A 20,901-nucleotide genomic window follows, 5' to 3' on the forward strand; every position below is an offset into this window, starting at 1 on the left:
GATTGATACATACACCTAGGGAGCAAGAAATGGCAGAGGCAAAACCTGGATGTTTTTCTCTATATTCTCTCAAAACTAGCAGTTTTTGGTCACACAGCTTTCCTGCTCCCCCCCCCCCCCCCCCCCCCCATTTTATAGATGCCAAAAGTAAAGTGTGTTTTTTATTGTAAACCAGTGGTCTCCAAACTGTGGCTGGGTGGGGCCATATGTGGCCCTCTTTATTTGGCCCTTGGGTCTTCTCCCTCTGCCTCTCCCTCCAATATAGGGCACTTAGACACCTTTCTGCCCAGACCAATTTTGAGCTTTCAGCGCTGTCGCACTTTGACAATTGCTCGGTTATGCTACACTGTACCCAAATGTTTTTTTTTTTTTTTTTTTTTTGCTAAACAAATTTGAAAAAATATATATTTTTTTTGTTTCAAAACTTTGTAAGTTTTTCTCCTTCACTGATGCGCACTGATAAGGTGGCATTGATGGGCACTGATAGGCGGTATTGTACTGATGGATGCCAATCAGTGCCAAACAATAATGCATGCCAATCAGTGATGCCCATTGTGGGCACTGACTGGCATCCCTGGTGGCATACCTACTGCTGGGCATCCCTGGTGGTCTGGTGGCGTCCCTGGTGGTCCAGTGTGGGCATCCTCGGTTTGGCTGTGCTCTACTGGCGTCTGACAGACCCGAGCGAGGAAAAGCTGATCAGTGGCTCTTCCTATTTACACTGATCAGCCGTGATTGGAGACGGCTGATTACGTGGTAAAGAGTCTCCGTTAGAGACTCTTTACCGAGATCGTAGTTGCGGGGTGTCAGACTAACACCCCGCAACAATGATCGCCGCGATGCACGCCCCGGTCAGGACTTTGATGGCGGCAAAGTGGTTTCATTCTGCTATAGGGTGGGCGACAAATGGTTAACAATGGGAAATAGTTCCGCCCCCCCCCCCCCCCCCCTCGACACCAATGATGGGGGCACGATTCCCCGACCAGTGTCATTGGTACATTTGAAGAGAGAAAAGGGATCCCCCGCTACTGCACATCCACGCAAGTGTTCAAAAGTAGAATGACAACCTCAGGGCCCCCCCCCCCCCCCCAATTAGTGCAGTGTCTGTGTATTATCTGATCACTGTATTAGTGTCACTAGCGACGTCAGTGTCTGTTGGCACTAATTTCCTGCCACCCTGTCACAGTCGCACTATAAGTTGCTGATCACTGCCATTATCGTATACCATTACAGTTTGCACACAGTTAACCCCTTGATTGCCCCTAGATGTTAATCCCTTCTCAGCCAGTGTACAGTATTATCACTAATCATTGTATTGGTGTCACTAGCGACATCGGTGTCCCTTCCACCCAGTGTGTGTTGGCGCCAGATTGTCTGCCACCCTATCAGTCCCACTATAAGTCACTGATCACCGCCATTACAGTATACTGTCTATAGCTTTATAAATGCTAGTGTATATGTATGCTACCGGTATAGCTTTCACACAAACCAATTAATATACACTTATTGTAATTTTTTTATCGAAGGCATGTTCATGTAGCAAAATACATTTGCGCCTAAATTTATGAAGAAATTATACGTTTGTTTTACATATACAGTATATAAAATATTCAACATTTTTTTGTTTAAATAAAATCCCTAGTGGTGATCACATACCACCAAAAGAAAGCTCTGTGTGAGAAAAAGATTATATAAATTTAATTTGGGCAGTGTTGCATGACCATGCGATTACCAGTTAGTGGTTGTAAAGGCAGAGGGTTTTTTATCGTAAAAGACGAGCATTGGGGGGGTTGGGTGTGTTGTAGAGACTGCCATCAGTCAAGGCAGCTAACGGATCTAGACTTCCCAAGTCGTGATGACGCGGTGCTTCAACGGATTGCAGTGACATCAGCAGAGAGCGCACTTCAGATCGCACTCTGCTGAAACCGGGTCACTGGAATACAAAACGAATTGCACTCCTGTGACCTATAGGAGAAGCCCAGCCTAAGAATCTCAGGCTGGACTTCTCCTTTTAATGCATTAAGATAGAAAAAAGCTTTGTGTATAGCAGCCTCCCCAGCACTCCTAATGCTTAGCTGAGCCCCTTCTCTCCAGCGATGTCCATGAGTGTCTCGGCCGTCAGAGACTCTTCCTCCTGATTGGCTGAGACGGCAGCAGTGCCATTTGCTCCCACTGCAGTCGAAGTCAGCCATTCAGGAGAGGGGGGCTGGGCTCAGGTGCTCCCATAGCAAACTCCTTGCTGTGGGGGGCACTCGACAGGAGGGAGTAGCCAGGAGCGCCGAAGAGGGACCAGAGAAGAGGATTGGGGCTGCTGTGTGCAAATCCACTGCAACAGAGGAGGTAAGTATAGCATGTTTGTTAGCACTTTTTTTTTTTCTATTAAAAAAAAAAAACAAAAAAAAACAGGCTTTCAAGAAATGCTGAAGTCTGCTAGCAGCTTGTTTAAAGTGGCAATCGGCACTCCCATTAGTATCTGTGTTAAACATTTACAAACTGGAACTGAATGGTACTTTAAGGACTTTACAGCTGCTTTGTCTTTGAAGAATGATCTTCATCCAAATCACTTTTCTGAGAGCTTTTGACAGGAAGTGAGTAGGACCGGCACACCAGTTTTAACCCCCTAAATACTGGGCAACCAAGCCGCAACCATTCATTTGAATGGGTTGTGCTCAGCGGGTGGTATCGCCATCTGAGCACGGGGGGGGGGGGGGTGTGTGTATAATTCCTGCTGCAGCATGGTTACACCTCCGGTCGCAATTGCAAGTGTAAACACGCCCTAAAAGCTTCAGCCACGCTTGCTGGAAGCTCTGCAGTTACTGTTGGTCAAAGCTCACTTTTCACACTGCCCTTCTACAAGCTGAAGCCCGTGAGAAACGAGCCTTATGCTTTATAGTCGTTTTTTTAGGTGTGTCGTTTTCTGTTTACATTTATGGACAAAAAAAAATTCATGCTCGACTGCCTTGATAGGATTGAAGCATTCAAAGTGTATAATGTGGTCAAATCCTATACATCTCAAACTGTAAGGCTACTTTCACACTGGTTCGCATTAAAACTGCCTGTAAAACGCCTATGCATTAATGGAGCGTTTTTTCCTCCACTTTTGCAGCATTTGCGGTGCACTTTTTATTTTTATTTTTTATTTATTTTTTAAAGACGTGACTCAAAATCCCTTAATGGGGGCGTTTTTGAGGTGGTTCCCGATTTATTTCAATAAGGAGCTTTTTTTGGTAATTTTTTTTATTTATTTTTTCCTGACTAAACATGCGCCAATAATGTGGCAAGCAGAATTGTTTACACCACAAAGGTAGCGCACCTCCCCAGTGTGGACACATACATAGAATTTAACCTCTTCACGACTGTGCTATAACCTGAATGATGGCTGCAGTGCGGTCGCACATTACCAGGAGGGCATCACATGACGTTGTCCTGTGATTGTGGCGCACATGGGCAGTGACTTGGGATTTCTGTGTCCTTTGGACACTGATGATCACAGATTGGGGAAAAGAGCCAATTACAGCGGCTCTTTACCATGTGACCAGCTGTGTCCAATCACAGTAGATACGTGTAAACTATTCGCTGGTTACAGGTGATGTATCAAATAGTGTCCCCCCATCGGATAGTGTCCGCCCTGTATGGAGGACAAGGAGAAGCCGAACATCTCCGAAGATGAACGGCGCCTGTACAGTGAGTCCAGGTTCAAGCCCCACCGTCCAAGTGAACATAGAGTTAGAATAAAACATAGCTGAGCGAAGCGAGGCCGTGCCCGAAGCGTGGCGAGCGGCCCTGTTACTATGTGTAACCGTATGTCCACTTGGATGGTGGGGCTTCAACAGGCGCCGTTCTTCGGAGTCTCCTTCTCCTCCATGCTGTGCCTGTGTAGTACGGGGTGGACACTATTCGATGGCGGGCACTTTTTTGACAGAACACCGGCAGTCCTCTCCTCATGCTGACAGCCAGGAACCGGCTAATCCGCACGGGACATCTACGTTGGTAATCCAGGGCACTGATCATCAGTACAGCCCAAACAGTACCTCCTCATCAGTGCCCATCAATGAAGGAAAAAAGTTAGTTATTTACAAGATTTCCTAACCGAAACTAAAACTTTTTTTTCTTTGGGGGGTGGTTTGTTTGTTTAGCAAAAAAATAAAAAATTAAGCCCAGTGGTGTTAAGATACCAAAAAAAAAAGCTCCATCTGTCTCAAAAAAATGATAGAAATTTATTTTGGGTACAATGTAGCATGACCGCGCAATTGTCATTCAAAGTATGGACGCGCTGAAAATTGGCCTGGGCAGGAAGGGCTGAAAGTGCCCAGTAGGCAAGGGGTTAAAGGATAGTGTTTTTCTTGCTTTTCAGGCTTTTTTTTTTTTTTTTTGTAACGCAAAAGCGCTTTTAAAAACCTCCTCAGTGTGAAAGCAGCCTAAAGGCCCCTTCACATCTGTGTGTGGCACAATACCATGCACGCCTTAGTAATGGCAGCGATCAGGGTGTGTTTTTTTTTTTTTTTTTTTTTTTACCACTTCAATACAGGGCATTTTAACCCCCTGCCTGCCCAGACCAATTTTTAGTTTTCAGCACTGTCGCACTTTGACAATTGCGCGGTCATACAACACTGTACCCAAATGAAATTTTTATATTTTTCCCCACAAATAGAGATTTCTTTTGGTGGTATTTGATCACCTCTGCGGTTTTTGTTTTTTGTGCTATAAACAAAAGAAGAGCCACAATTTAGAAAAAACACTATTTTTTACTATAATAAATATCCCAATTAAAAAAAAAAAAATGTTTTCCTCAGTTTAGGCAGATACATATTCTTCTACATATTTTTGGTAATAAAAATCGAAATAGGTGTATATTGATTGGTTTGCCCAAAAGTTATAGCATCTACAAAATACAGGATACATTTATGGCATTTTTATTTATTTTTAATGGCGGCGATCTGCAAATTTATTTTTTCATGACTGTGACGTTGCGGCAGACATATCGGACACTTTTGACACATTTTTGGGACCATTCACATTTATACAGTGATCAGTGCTATAAAATTGCATTGATTATTGTGTAAATGTGACTGGCAGGGAAGGGGTTAACACTAGGGGGTTATCGAGGGGTTAATTATGTTTCCTATGGAGTGATTCTAACTGTAGCGGGGAGGGGAGGGGACTCGCAAGGGGAGGAGACCGATCGATATTCCTCTGTACTGAGAACACACCATCGGTCTCCTCCCACCTGACAGGACGTGGATCTGTGTGGACATCGCAGGCCGCCAGGCACGCGCACTGGGTCCCATGCAACGCGGCGGGGGTTGTGCACGCCCCCTAGACAGGTGGGAAGCCGAGGCCGTTATATGACGCCCGCCCAGGATGGGAGATCCCTCCTGCGGACGTCATATGACTATGGGCGGGTAATGAAGTGGTTAAGCGGGACTGCGACATTGCGGCCGAAAGATTGGACACCTAACTGACATTTTTTACACTTTTTTGGGAACCAGTGACATTATTACAGTAATCGGTGCAAAAAATATGCACTGACATTGTACTAATGACATTGGCAGGGAAGGGGTTAACATCAGGGGCTATCAAAGGGCTAAATGTGTTCCCTGTTTGGGTTTTCTAACTGTATAGGGCAGTGTTTCTCAACTCCAGTCCTCAAGGTGCCCCAACAGGTCATGTTTTCAGGCTTTCCTTTATTTTGCACAGGTGATTTGATCAGTTTCACTGCTTTAGTAATTACCACAGCTGTTTCATCTGAGGGAAATCCTGAAAACATGATGTGTTGGGGCGCCTTGAGGACTGGAGTTGAGAAACACTGGTATAGAGCAGGGATATGCAATTAGCAGATCTCCAGGTGTTGCAGAACTACAATTCCCAAAAGGCATAGGAAGACTCTGCCAGCCACAAGCATGACACTCAGAGGCAAAGGCATGATGGGACTTGTAGTTTTGCAACAGCTGGAGGTCCACTAATTGCATATCCCTGGTATAGAGTACTGTGTGACTGGGGAAACACACAGCGATCCATCTTCCTGCATAGCAGAAAGACGGGATCTGTGTGATCTCCCCTGTCAGAACGAAGATCTGCCTTGTTTACACAGGCAGATCGTCCTTCTGTCACTGTGGGGAACTATCGCGGGTGGCCGGCAGACATCAAGTCCGCCGGGACCCGCAGATTGGAACCACTGCTGGCCGATGGGAGTGCGCGCCCACAAAAGCGAGTTCCCGCGACGAAGTACAACTACGGCAATTTGCAGGAACAAGCCACCTTGCCGCAGATCAATGATGGTGGCTGGTCGGGAAGCAGTTAAAGGGGTACTAAACCCTCCTATCCTTTTCAGCCAAGAAAGCTGCCATCTTAGCCTCTGTTTGATCTGCAAGTGCCATGGCTCTGCAAATGTGATCAGTTATGACACCAGCCATTGGATGGTTTGGCAGTTTGGTTGAGAGCACAACCTATGTGACGGTTACATTCCCAGCACATGAAAATGTTAAAGCGATTGGGTTTCTTTCCACTTTAACTGCTTCCGGACCACCCACCGTATATATACTGTGGCAGGGTGGCCCGGCTGCGCAAAATCAACTACCTGTGTGTGATTTTGTGCACGTGGTGTAGGGGGCGTGCACGCACCGTGGGAGCCTATCAGCCGCCGCCAATCGTTCAGTGGAGTGAACGAGCAGCGGTCTGCCTATGTCAGTGATGGTGAACCTTGGCACCCCAGATGTTTTGGAACTACATTTCCCATGATGTTCAACTACACTACACTGCAGTGTAGTGGAGTATCATGGGAAATGTAGTTCCAAAACATCTGGGGGGGGGGGGCAAGGTTCACCATTACTGACCTATGTAAACAAGGCAAACTGCTGATCTGTCAGGGAGCAAAAAGCTGAAACATGGATCTCTCTTTTCCTCCAGTGTATCCGTCCCCTCCCCCCACAGCTTGTAAGCACCTCCCACTGACACACTTAACCCCTTGATCACCCTGGTGGTAACCTCTTCCCTGCCAGTGCCATTTATACAGCGATCAGTGCATGTTTATAGCACTGTATTGGTGTCCCTGGTCCCCAAAAAGTGTCACTTAGCGTCGCAATCGCGCTAAAAATCGCTGATCAGCGCCGTTACTAGTAAAAAAAAAAAAAAAAAAGCAATAAATCCTTCCCCATAGTTTGTAGACGCTATAACTTTTGCGCAAACAAATCAATATATGTTTATTGGGATTTTTTTTTTTATGTTATTTTTTTTTACCAAAAATATGTAGCAGAATACATATTGGCCTAAACTGATGAAGAAATTTTACATATTTTTATTGGGAATATTTTATAGCAGAATGTAAAAAAAATATAGTTTTTTTTATATTCAAAGTTGTTGCTCTTTTTATGTTTATAACGCAAAAAATAAAAACCGCAGAGGTGATCAAATACCACCAAAAGAAAGCTCTGTTTGTGGGGGGGGAAAAAAAAGGATGTCAATTTTATTTGGCTACAATGTTGCACGACCGCGCAATTGTCAGACAAAGCCGGGCAGCGCCGTATCGCAAAAAAAAAAATGGCCCGGTCAGGAAGTGGGTAAAACCTTCTGGAGCTGAAGTGGTTAAGGGCCTTGAGGCGATTCAGTTCACGTTGTGCGCTATACAAATATCTTATTCATTCATTCAATGGTTTAGGGAAAAAAAAACGCAGTTTAAGTGGAGTTCCACCCTACAAAAAAAAATTTTTATTTATGTGCATTAAAAAAAAAAAAAATGTGGAGAATTTTTTTTACTTGCCTCTAAATGCCTGTTGCTAGGGGGTCCCTCGTAATCTGCCTCCTTCAGCACCTGGGCTCTTGACGTCATTTCCCTTGGCGCAGGAAGGGAGATCACCTCTCCCCCCTCCCTTTTGTCGATCATCTTGGACACGTCTGAGCAGTGGCGTAACTAGAACCTTCAGGGCCCCGATGCAAGAAATTATGAAGGGCCCCCCTGAACCCCAGTCAGGGCCCTTTCCTCCGAGTCCGGCGGTGGAACTCCAGGGCGTGGTCACAGCTATGACCTTTGTGAGCCCTGTAGTTCCACCACTGGCATCAGTATTTTTTTTTTTTTTATTATAGTTTTTTTTTTATATTTAGGTGCCCCATTGGGGGACTGTCTCTGGCTGGGGAGAACAGACATCGGACTGAGCGGCAATGCATGGAGCAGGAGAGGGGTACTCTGAGGAGCCGGCCGATGACACAGGTCATGTGGGGAATGCACAACTAAAGAGCAGCCAGTGTGATAGTCGAGCATGGAGCTCTGCTAGTCACCCATGTGCATGGTGCACTTGTACCCTTAGCTGCATATGCTGCTGCCGTCCATATGTAGAGGGGGCTGCATGGGCCCCCTGCAGCACAGGGCCCAGTTGCGGTCGCAACTGCTGCACCCCCTATAGTTACGCCCCTGCGTCTGAGGTCCCAGATAATTACGTGGCCAACCGTGGCGCCGCTCATGCAGTGGGTGCCTGTCTGTGAAGCCACAGCCAGGCGCCCAGAGTTACAATGTCGGCGCCGCCAAGCGGAGGGGGAGACGAGCGGGGCTTCGATCCCCCGCATCGCTGGGACAGGTAAGTGTCCGATTATTAAAAGTCAGCAGCTGCAGTATTTGTAGCTGCTGACTTTTATTTATATTTTTAAGCGGCACACCACTTTAAATTCCCAACATGCTGGGAATGTAACTGTCACATTTGCTTGTGCTCTCAACTAAACTGTCAAAGCACCAAATAGCTGGCGTTATTATAACTGATCACACGGGCAGCACCATGCCAGTTGCAGGTCAAAGAGAAGCTGTGATGGCGGCTTCCTAGGCTGAAAAGTATAGGAGGGTTTAGTTCGGCTTTAACCACTTGTTTTTTTTTTTGTTTTGTTTCTATTCTAGTTTCTTGTTTTACTTTATTCTTTTATTTTGTAGTCTGCTCTGTTTTGCTCTATTATATTCTATTCTTTCATTTTCTAGTCTATTCTTTTCCTTTATTTTCTATTCTATTAAATTCTCTTTGGAAATTTGATTTTAAAACAATTCAAATTCAATCATTTATTTCGGATTTGTTTAAATTCGGTTGTAATTCAGAGATTTGTATGCATCCAAATAACGAAAAAAAATTGTCCGCATTTCAATTCGCAAACGTCTACATTGCAGTCACATAGCTGGGGGGGGAGATAATAATATAAATATGTATATATTTTTATATATAAATAAATATATCCATCCTTGTGTGCAGTCTCCTAGATTGAGCCCCATGCAGCCCAGCCTCCCTCCCAGCTGCCTCCTTCTATAGTAGCTTAATCATCGTCCAGGCTCAGCGCCGCCCTCCTACCCACTATCAGCCAATCACAAGTGTCGCTGTCCTGCAGAGAGAGTTTTGGAACGCATCGTACTTCCGGCTTCTGATCGGTAGACGTCCCGTGCGTCCCCACGTGACCCCACCAGGGACACGTCATCTGCGCGCTGCTATTGGCTGGAGCGCAGTAAACATCTGGAACACCGGATCTGGTGTGAGGAGGAAGCGGCTGTGTCAGCATGGAGATGGGCGATCAGGACGTGCCGCCCGCCCAGCAAGAACTGCAACTGGACTTCATCAGCTTCCTGCAGAATACAGGTGACGCCCCCCCCCCCCCAGTGTCTGTATGTGTTGGGGGGGAGGAGGGGGGTCCATCTGACCTGTCCTATGTGACAGCTGGCCCTTTAAGTGGTCTGGTGTTAGGGGCTTAAGGTAATGTGGCTTTGTGATTGACTGTGCATTGATGACATCATCTAGAGCCCCTTCCAGTTGACCACGATGCCCAAGGCTTGTAGGAGGGGCTTCTGATCATGTGGCACAGTGATTGGCTGTGCACTGATGACATCATCTGGATTGCCTCCTACCAGTGGACTGTGAGACCCAAGGCTTGTAGGATGGGCTTCTGATCATGTGGAACTGATTGGCTGTACAGTGACATCATCAGGTGGCCTGCCTACCAGTTAACTGTGATAACCAAGACTGGTAGGAGGGGTTTCTGATCATGTGGAGCAGTGATTGGCTATACAGTGACATCATCAGGCCTCCTGCCTACCAGTTGACTGTGATAACCAAGACTGGTAGGAGGGGCTTCTGATCATGTGAAACTGTGATTGGCTATACAGTGACATCAGGTGCCCTTCCTACCAGTGGACTGTGATAATCAAGGCCTATTGGAGGGGCTTCTAATAATGTGATACAGTGATTGGCTGTGCAGTGGCATCATATGGAGCCCCTCCTACCAGTGGGCTGTGATAACCAAGGCTGGTAGGAGGGGCTTCTGATCATGTGGCACTATTCTTGGCTACACAGCAGTGACATCATCAGGGGCCTCTCCTATGGGTCGAGATAGGTGCAGCACTCTTATTGGCCACACAGTGATGACATCAGGAGCCTCTCCTACCAGTGGCCCGTGATGCCCAAGGCTTGTAGGAGGGGCTTTTCCGATCATGTGGCACAGTGATTGGCTGTGCACTGATGACATCATCTGGATTGCCTCCTACCAGTGGACTGTGAGAATCAAGGCGTATAGGAGGGGCTTCTGATCATGTGGCTCAGTGATTGGCTATACAGTGACATCATCAGGTGTCATGCCTACCAGTTGACTGATAACCAAGGCTTGTAGGAGGGGCTTTTGATCATGTGGCACAGTGATTGGCTATACAGTGACATCATCAGGCGTCCTGCCTACCTGTTGACTGTGATAACCAAGACTGGTAGGAGGGGCTTCTGATCATGTGGAACTGTGATTGGCTATACAGTGACATCATCGGGAGCCCTTCCTACCAGTGTTCTGTGATAATCAAGGTCTTTTGGAGGGGCTTCTAATAATGTGATACAGTGATTGGCTGTTCAGTGACATCATATGGAGCTCCTCCTCCTACCAGTGGACTGTGATAAGCAAGGCTTGTAGGAGGGGCTTCAGATCATGTGACACTATTCTTGGCTACACAGCAGTGACATCATCAGGGGCCTCTCCTATGGGTCGAGATAGGTGCAGCACTCTTATTGGCTGCACAGTGATGACATCAGGAGCCTCTCCTACCAGTGGCCCGTGATGCCAAAGGCCAGTAAGAGGGGCTGTCACCCACATGGCATTGTGATTGGCTGCACAGTGATTACATCTTCAAGAGTTTTTCCTCCTGGAGGGCATTGATGCTGAAGGCCAATAGGAGGGGCTTCTGATCATGCAGTGCTGTGATTGGCTGCACCGTGATGACGTCATTGGTAGCCCTTCCTACCAGGGGGCTGTGATAACCAAGGCTGCTAGGTGGAGTTTCTGATCATGGTGCAATATTATTGGCCCTTCAGTGATGACATCATTGGAAGTCCCCCCTACTGGTGGGCTGAGATACCTGAGGTTCTGTCATGTAGTACTGTGATTGGCTAAACAGCAATGACACGATTAGGAGCTCCCCTTACCGATGGGCTGCGATAACCAAGGCTGTCAGTCAGGGCTCCTTATGTGGCACTGTTATTGGCTGTACAGTGATGACATCATCAGCAGCCCTCCTACGAATGGGGCATTATACTCAAGGCCTGTAAGCCGGGCTCCAAGCCATGCAACACTGTGATTGGATGTACCTTGATGACATCATTGGGAGCCCTACTAGTGGGCTATGATAACCAATGCTGGTAGGAGGTGCTCCAGATCATGTGGCACTGTTATTGGCTATACAATGATGACCTCGTCGGCAGCCCCTCCTACTGGTGAGTTGTGATGCCTAAGGCTCTCAATCATGCAGCACTGTGATTGGCCAAAGGGTGATGACCTTATTGGGGGCCCATTCTACCACTGCGTTTTGATACCCAAGGCCTGTAGAGGGGCCCCTGATCATGCGGCATTGTGATTGGCTGCACAGAGATGCCATCATCGGGAGCCCTTCCTACGAATGGGTCAGTAGGTGGGTCCTCTCATCATGCAGCGCTGGGATTGGCTGTGCAGTGATGACCTCATTAGGAATCCCTCCTATCAATGAGCTCTGGTGCCCACAGCTGGTAGGAGGGGCTCACAATCATACGGCACTGTGATTGGCGACACAGAGATGGCATTGGGAGGCCCGCCTACAGGTGGGCTCTGATGTGTGGCGGCGTTCAGTGAACTTAAAGTGGAGCCCCCATCCAAAAGGGGAAGCTCTTGTTTGCACCCCCCACCCATCCACAGCCACATTTAGCACTTGTCTTGGGGGGGAGGGAGGTGCGGGTACCTGGATTTGACAAGTACCCGCTTCCTTTTCAGATCTGGGATGGAAGAGTTTGCGGGGTACGAATCCGCATACCTGGTAGAGTACTGGTCACCAGGTATGCGGATTCATACACCGCATAGTGATTTTATTATAGAGTGTACGGGGAGAGTAGATGGTTTACTTCCTACCGCAACCTATTGCCGCTTACCTTTTATACTGTGTGTAAGTGCCGATGGGGGTGGGGGTGGAGGGGGGATTTGGGGCATAATCCTGTCATTTAAAGGCATTGTACACTTTCACACATTTCCTTTGCTATAACTCGGTATAATGGAGTTCTATTCCCTGTGTTTGTCTTGCCTTGTAATGATTGGCTCACATGTTGTGGCTGCAGATTGTAGTGTCATGGCTGATCGATTCCCCCCCCCCCCCCCCCCTAAGTCCATGTATTTGTCAAGCTTGTCCCTGCTAATGAGACGGGCAATTACTTGTTCGGGGTCACACAGTGTCCAATCCATGCCTCATCATTTTCTCTGTGTTGCGATACACATGTAGAAGTAATAATGTGATCAAAGACTGCATGACGATCTCTCTGATAATCGATCTGCCTGTTCGTGTCTGTGTCCGCTCTAATTACTGTGTAGCTCTCACCTGCAGAGCACGAGGCTGAGCAAACTGATTATTGTGGGATATATAGTTTTTTCACAGGAAGTGTCGGTTCTCACACTAAATAGAGAAAAGGTCATGCATTAACCTGTGCAGTGCAATGCCTCAGTTTTGAACACAAACAGAAATTGCTGCCGCTGGATTGTGAAGAATTTCTCTACTACAGGATGTGTGTACAGGGCATCTAATGACACCATGAAATTGCATGATCAATGCACATCTTATGCAGGTGAAAAACACAAGGGGGAGGGGTACTGGAGGTGTAGAATGCCTTTTTAAAGCGCTGGAGAGAAAAAAAAAACCTGCAACACAATTGGTTAAAGTGATTGTAAACCCTTACAAACCACTTTGACCTACAGGTAAGCCTAGATTAAGGCTTACCTGTAGGTCCAAGCAATATCTCCTAAACCTATATGGTTTAGGAGATATTTGCCCGAAAACGGGCTCCGCTGTCTACGGCGCATGCGCCGTAGACAGCGGCGCGCAGGCGCACTGAGCGCGGCAGTTCCAAGAATGGAGCTGCCGCATTTGTCGACTCCCGTGTGCATGTGCGGGAGTGACGTCATCGCGGCTTCGCCGAATGACAGCGGCGGAGCTGCGAGACGCCACCAGCAAGATGGATGCGGCGGACTACAGGGGACAGCGGCGACTTCGCTGGCTCCTGTGTCAGGTAAGTGACACATAATGGGCTACTATGCGATGCATAGTAGTCCATTATGCTTTACCTTTGCAGGGAAAAAAAGAGGAAGTAAACTCATCAGGGTTTACTTCCTCTTTAATGTGCTAGTATGCATCGCATACTAGCACATTATGAAATACTCACCTTAGAACAAAGCCCTGTCAGCGGCGCCCGGTCACCGCTGAGAGGGCTGACATCTTCTCCCGTCCTTTCTTCCGGGATCGCAGGCTCTACACTGTGAGTGGCTGGAGCCGCTATGACATCACTCGCACACATAAGCCCTCGTTTCCGGCAGGAAGGTCTGGCATGGCACGGTAATCCAGACCATCAGCGTGCATGCGCCGGCTGCATGCATGGTGAATAATCTCCTAAATGGTGCACGTTTAGGAGATATTCATTTTACCTACAGATAAGCTTCATCATAGGGTTGGTTACCTGTAGGTAAAAATAACAAAGCGGCATATTATACAACCGCTTTTAAGATGTGCCAAATTCCACACCTTTTATATCCTAATCTGCACAACAGTAGAAACAAAGAAATGAGTTTGGGAAAAGAGAGCTCCGTAGGATAGAAGCACCATCTGCCCGTTCAGAATCTTTGGAAGACTCTGCTGGCATTTGCTGGCTTTGGCTCTGACAGTGAAGATCTATGAAGCTGTCCATTGCTATGCAGACCTGTCCCCCGCTGCATGCAGAGAGGAGTGTCGGGCGCTCACGCGCGCTGCTTTGTTGGAAGTGGAGTGAGAGCGCCATGTGCTTCCCCATACCAGGAAGGATCGGGTTATTCTTGGCGTTCTGAATGGTGTGCAAATGGAGCACATGGAAGGTAGATACTTCTTTTTTTTTTTTTTTTTTTTTTTTTTTTTTTTTTAGGACATTTGCTGTCAGCAAACCTGTTGCCTTCCTGTGAACTGATAATGCAAACATTTGTGTCTCGTTATGCAGACTTTAACCACTTCCGGACCGCCGCACGCCGATGTACGCCCCTACTTTGGGGACGGATATCGTTATGGTAGCAGCTAGCTACCATAACCCCGGTATCCCCTTGTTCGGCCGGCGGTCCGGTACAAGATAAAAGTGGTCTCTGCGTCGAATTCACCGCAATATCACTTTTATCTATGGCGAGTAGGAGTGCAATGGATCAAAAAAACTCACGGATCGGATCGTTCCTCGGATCGGCAAATAATAATTGAATTTGCAAGAACCTGTGAAAATTCCACCACCTTATAGTCCCCACTGTAATATCCACATCATCTCCCCAATGTAATATTGGCTTAGTACGGCTGGGTATTGGCAGGGTATTGCCGATTATTGCAGAGTATGGAGGGATGGCTGAGCATGGATGGATGGATGTGACTGCAATTGTCGCAGAGCAGCGCTGTGGGCACTACAGATCCAGCCCACAGCGCTGCTGCCATCCGATCTCTCCCCTCCACTGTACAGATCATTACACAGAGGGGAGAGGGGAACCGGTGACATGACGCCGGTTTGTATAAAAGGCAGCGGATCACTCTGCAGATCGTGTGGCGTGCTGATCCGAACAGGTTGACCCCTAATGGCGAGAGAGGGCCTCCTGCTGCGATCCGGTGCCCTCCGCCACTTACTGTAGCCGTCGGCAGCGGCGGAGGCGATCGTGTCTGTCCCCTGGGCTGACATGGAGACGAGTAAGAGCTATGGGAGCCATCTTCCTCTCAAAGGAGCATTTTATTTATTTATTAATTTTTTTAAATGACAACTTCAAAACAAAAGTCAGCAGCTACAAAAAAAAATTAAAAAATTGTCTTCTGATTTTTAATAAACACACTCACCTGTCCCACAATCCAGCGACGTGGCCACCCAAACCCTCCCTTCTTTCCGCCGGCCTGTCTGTGCCACTGGCAATACTACTGTGGGCATCCGGCTGTGGAAGCTTGCAGCTTCACAGCCGGGTGCTCATGTTTCACTGCGCTGTCCTGCATAGCTGGGCAATCTTCTGGGACCTGTGATGCGTCCTAGAAAAATTGCAGGGAGGAAGGGCCGCCGAGGCGGCCCAAGCGGAAGTGGGAGCTCGTTGGTTATCGTGATGCATCATGGAATGGAATCGTTGACCAGCTTATCGAATCAAATCGTGAGACCAGTGAAGATGTGCACCACCTGACCCATTGGCCACGGTCGTGTAGTTTTAGTTGGGTAAGTGCTTTCAGCCACGGTTGCGTAGTTGAGGTGGGTGAGGGTGGTTGTCCATGGTTGCTTAGTTGTGGCGGGGGAGGGCGGTCGGTCACAGTTGCGTAGTTGACGTGGGGGAGGGTGGTCGGTCACGGTTGCGTAGTTGAGGCAGGTGAGGGCGGTCGGCCACGGTTGCGTAGTTGGCGTGGGTGAGGGCGGTCGGCCACGGTTGCGTAGTTCAGGGCGGTCGGCCACGGTTGCGTAGTTGAGGCGGGTGAGGGCGGTCGGCTACGGTTGCGTAGTTGAAGCGGCTGAGGACGGTTGGCCACGGCTTCGTAGTTGAGGCGGGCGGTGGGCCACGGCTGCGTAGTTGAGGCGGGCGGTGGGCCACGGCTGCGTAGTTGAGGCGGGCGGTGGGCCACGGCTGCGTAGTTGAGGCGGGCGGTGGGCCACGGCTGCGTAGTTGAGGTTGGCCACAGCTGCGTAGTTGAGGTGGGCGGTGGGCCACGGCTGCGTAGTTGAGGCGGGGGAGGGGTGTTTGGCCATGGTTGGGTAAGTGCATTCTTCCATGGTCAGATCGTTCAGTTGAGTAAGCGTATTTAGTCCTGGTCATATTGTGGTCACAGACCTAACTTTGTAAATGACTAGTTAGATTTAACATTCTCTGAGATGTGTAGTCGCCTTGTTTGCCCTCCTACCCAGGATGGGGTAATTCCATGTAGCAGTCAGTCTGCCAAATAAATGAATTCCTAATTCTTCTAATGCAAAATTGAAAGTATTTAATCCCATTGATGTTAGTACATGCTCCTATTTTGTCCAGTCCTGGCTTTACACAGCACCGGTAATGGTCTCTATGGCCACTTTCACGGTGGTCTCATATAGACACCATGAGGGTGGAGAGGCTATTCATTCACGAGTGGGAAATGAGTTGTCTCTGTTTGCGTATGTTGGGCAGAGGAGAAAATAATTCATTTTACATTGAAAAATATTTCGCTTTCACCAGATTATTTTTATAACAAAACCCTTTGCCAGTATAAAGAGGCGTATTAATCTGAGGTTCTGTACATTTCCAGCTATGCTGTTAACTTGATCTTCCACTAGAGGGCGCTCCAAGTCCAGTTTATAGTGTTAGACCAGCTCCATGTAGATCTACTTAGTTATTAGTGTGTTCTGATGGGTTAGAATCGTTAGATCATCTTGTCTTATGTATTGTTGATAATTTTATATATTTACATAGGAGCGATTATGTTTGCTTTTTACATAGGAGGATCAGCAGAAAACCAAGTTGGAATAACTTTTAATAAAATCCGTCTCACTAGAAATAAAGAGGATTTTCTGCCATCTCTAATGATGGGAAGCACCCAGAATGCACCTGGTAGCCAGAGAACAAGTCATTCTGGCCCAGGCTTGTGATATTTAAAGATTATAGTAATGTTCATCACAAAAAATGTTTTATTTTATTTGGTAAAGCAAAAAAAAAGTACTGTACACTCTACATCTATTGGATGGCCACAGGATGTTTCCCTGAGACCCGAAAATGATTTGAATGTTTCTCTGGGATAAAAAGGTTGAGCGATTGCTTAAGGCCTTACAAGCTAGTAGTAGTTAAAGGGGTTTTAAACCTTTGCATTTTTTCACCTTAATGCATCCACCACATTGCTGTTGGGGGGGGTCTGTAACAACCCCACCACATTGCTGTCGGGGGGGGGGGGGTGGGGTGTGTGCTCGGCAGCCACCCCACCACATTGCTGTCGGGGGGGGGGGGGTGGTCAGCAGCCACCCCACCACATTGCTGTCGGGGGGGGGGGGGTGGTCGGCAGCCACCCCACCACGTTGCTGTCGGGGGGGGGGTCGGCAGCCACCCCACCACGTTGCTGTCGGGGGGGGGGGGGGTCGGCAGCCACCCCACCACATTATCCACACCACTGTTGGGCACCAGTTCTCAAAAAGGATATCGGGGAACTGGAGAAAGTGCAGAGAAGGGCAACCAAACTGATAAGAGGCATGGAGGAGCTCAGCTATGAGGAAAGATTAGAGGAACTGAATTTATTCTCTCTTGAGAAGAGGATATTAAGGGGGGATATGATCACCATGTACAAATATATAAGGGGTCCATATAGGGAACTTGGTGTCTAGTTATTCACTTTAAAGTCAACAAAGAGGACAAGGGGGCACTCTTTACGTCTAGAGGAGAAGAGATTTCATCTCCAAATACGGAAAGGTTTCTTCACAGTAAGAGCTGTGAAAATGTGGAATAGAATCCCTGCAGAGGTGGTTCTGGCCGGCTCAGTGGATTGCTTTAAGAAAGGCCTGGATTATTTCCTAAGTGTACATAATATAACTGGGTACTGACATTTATAAGTAAAGTTGATCCGGGGAAAATCTGATTGCCTCTCGGGGGATCAGGAAGGAAATTTTTCCCCTGCTTTAGCAAATTGGATCATGCTCTGCTGGGGTTTTTTGCCTTCCTCTGGATCAACTGTGGGTATAGAATTGGGTATATGGGCTGGTATATTATTATTATTATTTATTTATATATATATATATATATATATATATATATATATATATATATATAAAATTTTTTTGGTTGAACTGGATGGACTTAAGTCTTTTTTCAACCTGACTAACTATGTAACTGTCAGTGTAACATTTTGTATTCCAGGTATTGATAACGGCTGCTGGTCTCTTGTTTCTGTGTCTCCTTGCAGTGGGTTCGGCTCTCTCCAGCTACGGATGGTTCATCCTATTCGGCTGCATCCTTTTGTATGTTTTGAAGCAGAAATTTTCATTCAACATTAGCTCTCTCTTCCCCACCGCACAGACGGCACCAGCAGGTATAGTATGGAATACTTACCTTTTACCGGTCTTTATGTTTCTAATAAACATTTCAAGGAAATCTATGTTCATGTCTCTCATAGGTCTGGCCTTTGGCCCTTTTACGGGTCTATTCAGTAGAGAGCGATGCATAAACTGGCGGATTGCCCTGAACTTTTTTTTTTTTTTTGCACAAACTAGTCTTACAGTTTACTGTTTGATAATTTGGCACTTGGCTCATTAATGAGCATCACAAACCAAAAATTTATATTTAATTCACTTTTTATATTCCAAGCAAACTTCCCCCATCCACCCATCTCTCCATGCTTTTATTTTGTTGAGAAATCTCTTTGAAAAACGACCCCCCTAGCATTTCTATCTGCAGCCATCTTGAGCAAGGGAAAAAATTCCTATATAATTTACTTCCTGGAATTCATCTGCTCTTAGCTCAGGCATGGTGACAGGAGGGTGTGCTTGGCTAAGAAGACCTCTCCTCCCCTCCTAAAGCCTCCTGGGATATATGACATCATTTTGGTCCAGGCCAGAAACCAGGAAGTAACTGAAGAAATATAAAAAAAAAAGTTTAAAACTGGAAGGTATATTCTAGTTATCTCTTTTTACTAATGCTAAAAATAGGATTAAAAAGAGTCAGATTAGCAACCCCTATGCTAACGATCCTGTGTAAGAAAGATGTATATACAGTGAGGGGGGAAAAGTATTTTATCCCCTGCTGATGTTGTATGTTTGCCCCACTGACAAAGAAATGATCAGTCTGTAATTTGAATGGTCGGTTTATTTTAACAGTGAGAGACAGAACAACAACAAAAATATCCAGAAAAACGCATTTAAAAAAAGTTATAAATTGATTTGCATTTTAATGAGTGAAATAAGTATTTGACCCCTTCCCAAAACATGACTTGGTACTTGGTGGCAAAACCCTTGTTGGCAATCAGGTCAGACGTTTCTTGTAGTTGGCCTCCAGATTTGCACACATCTCAGGAGGGGTTTTCTCCCACTCCTCTTTGCAGATCCTCTCCAAGTCATTAAGGTTTCCAGGCTGACGTTTGGTAACTGGAACCTTCAGCTCCCTCCACATATTTTCTATGGGATTAAGGTCTGGAGACTGGCTAGGCCACTCCAGGACCTTAATGTGCTTCTTCTTGAGCCACTCCTTTGTTGCCTTGGCCGTGTGTTTTGGGTCATTGTCATGCTGCAATACCCATCTATGACCCATTTTCAATGCCCTGGCTGAGGGAAGTAGGGTTTCACCTAAGATTTGATGGTACATGGCCCCGTCCATCATCCCTTTTGATGCAGTGAATTTGTCCTGTCCTCTTAGCAGAAAAACACCCCCAAAGCATAACGTTTCCACCTCCTATGTATGACAGTGGAGAGTGGGGATGGTGTTCTTGGAGTCATAGGCAGCATTTCTCCTCCTCCTCCAAAGACGGCGAGTTGATTTGATGCAAAAGAGCTGGATTTTGGTCTCATCTCATCACAACACTTTCACCCAGTTCTCCTCTAAATCATTCAGATATTCATTAGCAGACTTCAGACGTGCCTGTACATGTGATTTCTTGAGCAGGGGGACCTTGCGGGTGCTGCAGGATTTCAGTCCTTCACAGCGTCGTGTGTTACCAATTGATATCTTGGTGACTATGGTCCCAGCTGCCTTGAGATCATTGACAAGATTCTCCTGTGTAGTTCTGGGCTGATTCTTCACCATTCTCATGATCATTGAAACTCCACAAGGTGAGATCTCGCATGGAGCCCCAGACCGAGGGAGATTGACAATTATTTTGTGTTTCTTCCATCGAATCGCCCCAACTGTTGTCACCCTCTCAGCAAGCTGCTTGGCAATGGTCTTGTCCCCGACATCCTTGGACAGCTCTTTGGTCTTGGCCATGGTGGAGAGATTGAGATCTGATTGCTTCCAAGGACAGGTGCCTTTTTTTTAATTATTATTTTTTTTTATACAGGTAACAAGCTGAGATTAGGAGCATCCCCTTTAAGAGTGCTCCTAAGCTCAGCTCGTTACCTGTATAGAAGACAACTGGGAGCCAGAACTCTGCTGATTATAGGGGATCAAATACTTATTTCACTCATTAAAATGCAATGTATAACTTTTTTGAAATTTCTTTTTCTGGATATTTTTGTTGTTATTCTGTCTCACTGTTAAAGTGACACTTATGCCTCGTACACACGATTGAACATTCCCACAACAAAATCCATGGGATTTTTTTCCAGACAGATGTTGGCTCAAACTTGTCATGCATACACACGGTCACACAAAGTTGTCAGAATTTCTGAATGTCAAGAACGCGGTGACATACAACACGTATGACGAGCCGAGAAAAATGAAGTTCTGCTTGATTCCGAGCATGCGTGGCACTTTGTGCGTCGGAATTGTGTA

The 20,901-nt window shown here is 46.8% G+C and overlaps 1 protein-coding gene across 1 annotated transcript in view; it reads left to right on the forward strand.

Moving 5' to 3' along the window:
* Window positions 1-9,417: 9,417 nt before the first annotated feature.
* LOC143963449 (selenoprotein S-like) overlaps window positions 9,418-20,901 on the forward strand; it is a 30,555-nt gene continuing 19,071 nt past the window's right edge. Inside the window, exons 1-2 of the mRNA XM_077473081.1 lie at window positions 9,418-9,599; window positions 18,383-18,508. Of these exons, the coding sequence (XP_077329207.1) occupies window positions 9,521-9,599; window positions 18,383-18,508 (205 nt within the window). The 5' untranslated portion in view covers window positions 9,418-9,520. The remainder of the gene's footprint in view (window positions 9,600-18,382; window positions 18,509-20,901) is intronic.

Source organism: Lithobates pipiens, unplaced genomic scaffold (assembly GCF_037356315.1).
Source record: "Lithobates pipiens isolate NorthernLeopardFrog02 unplaced genomic scaffold, aLitPip1_a1.2 Scaffold_8, whole genome shotgun sequence".
NCBI lineage: Eukaryota > Metazoa > Chordata > Amphibia > Anura > Ranidae > Lithobates > Lithobates pipiens.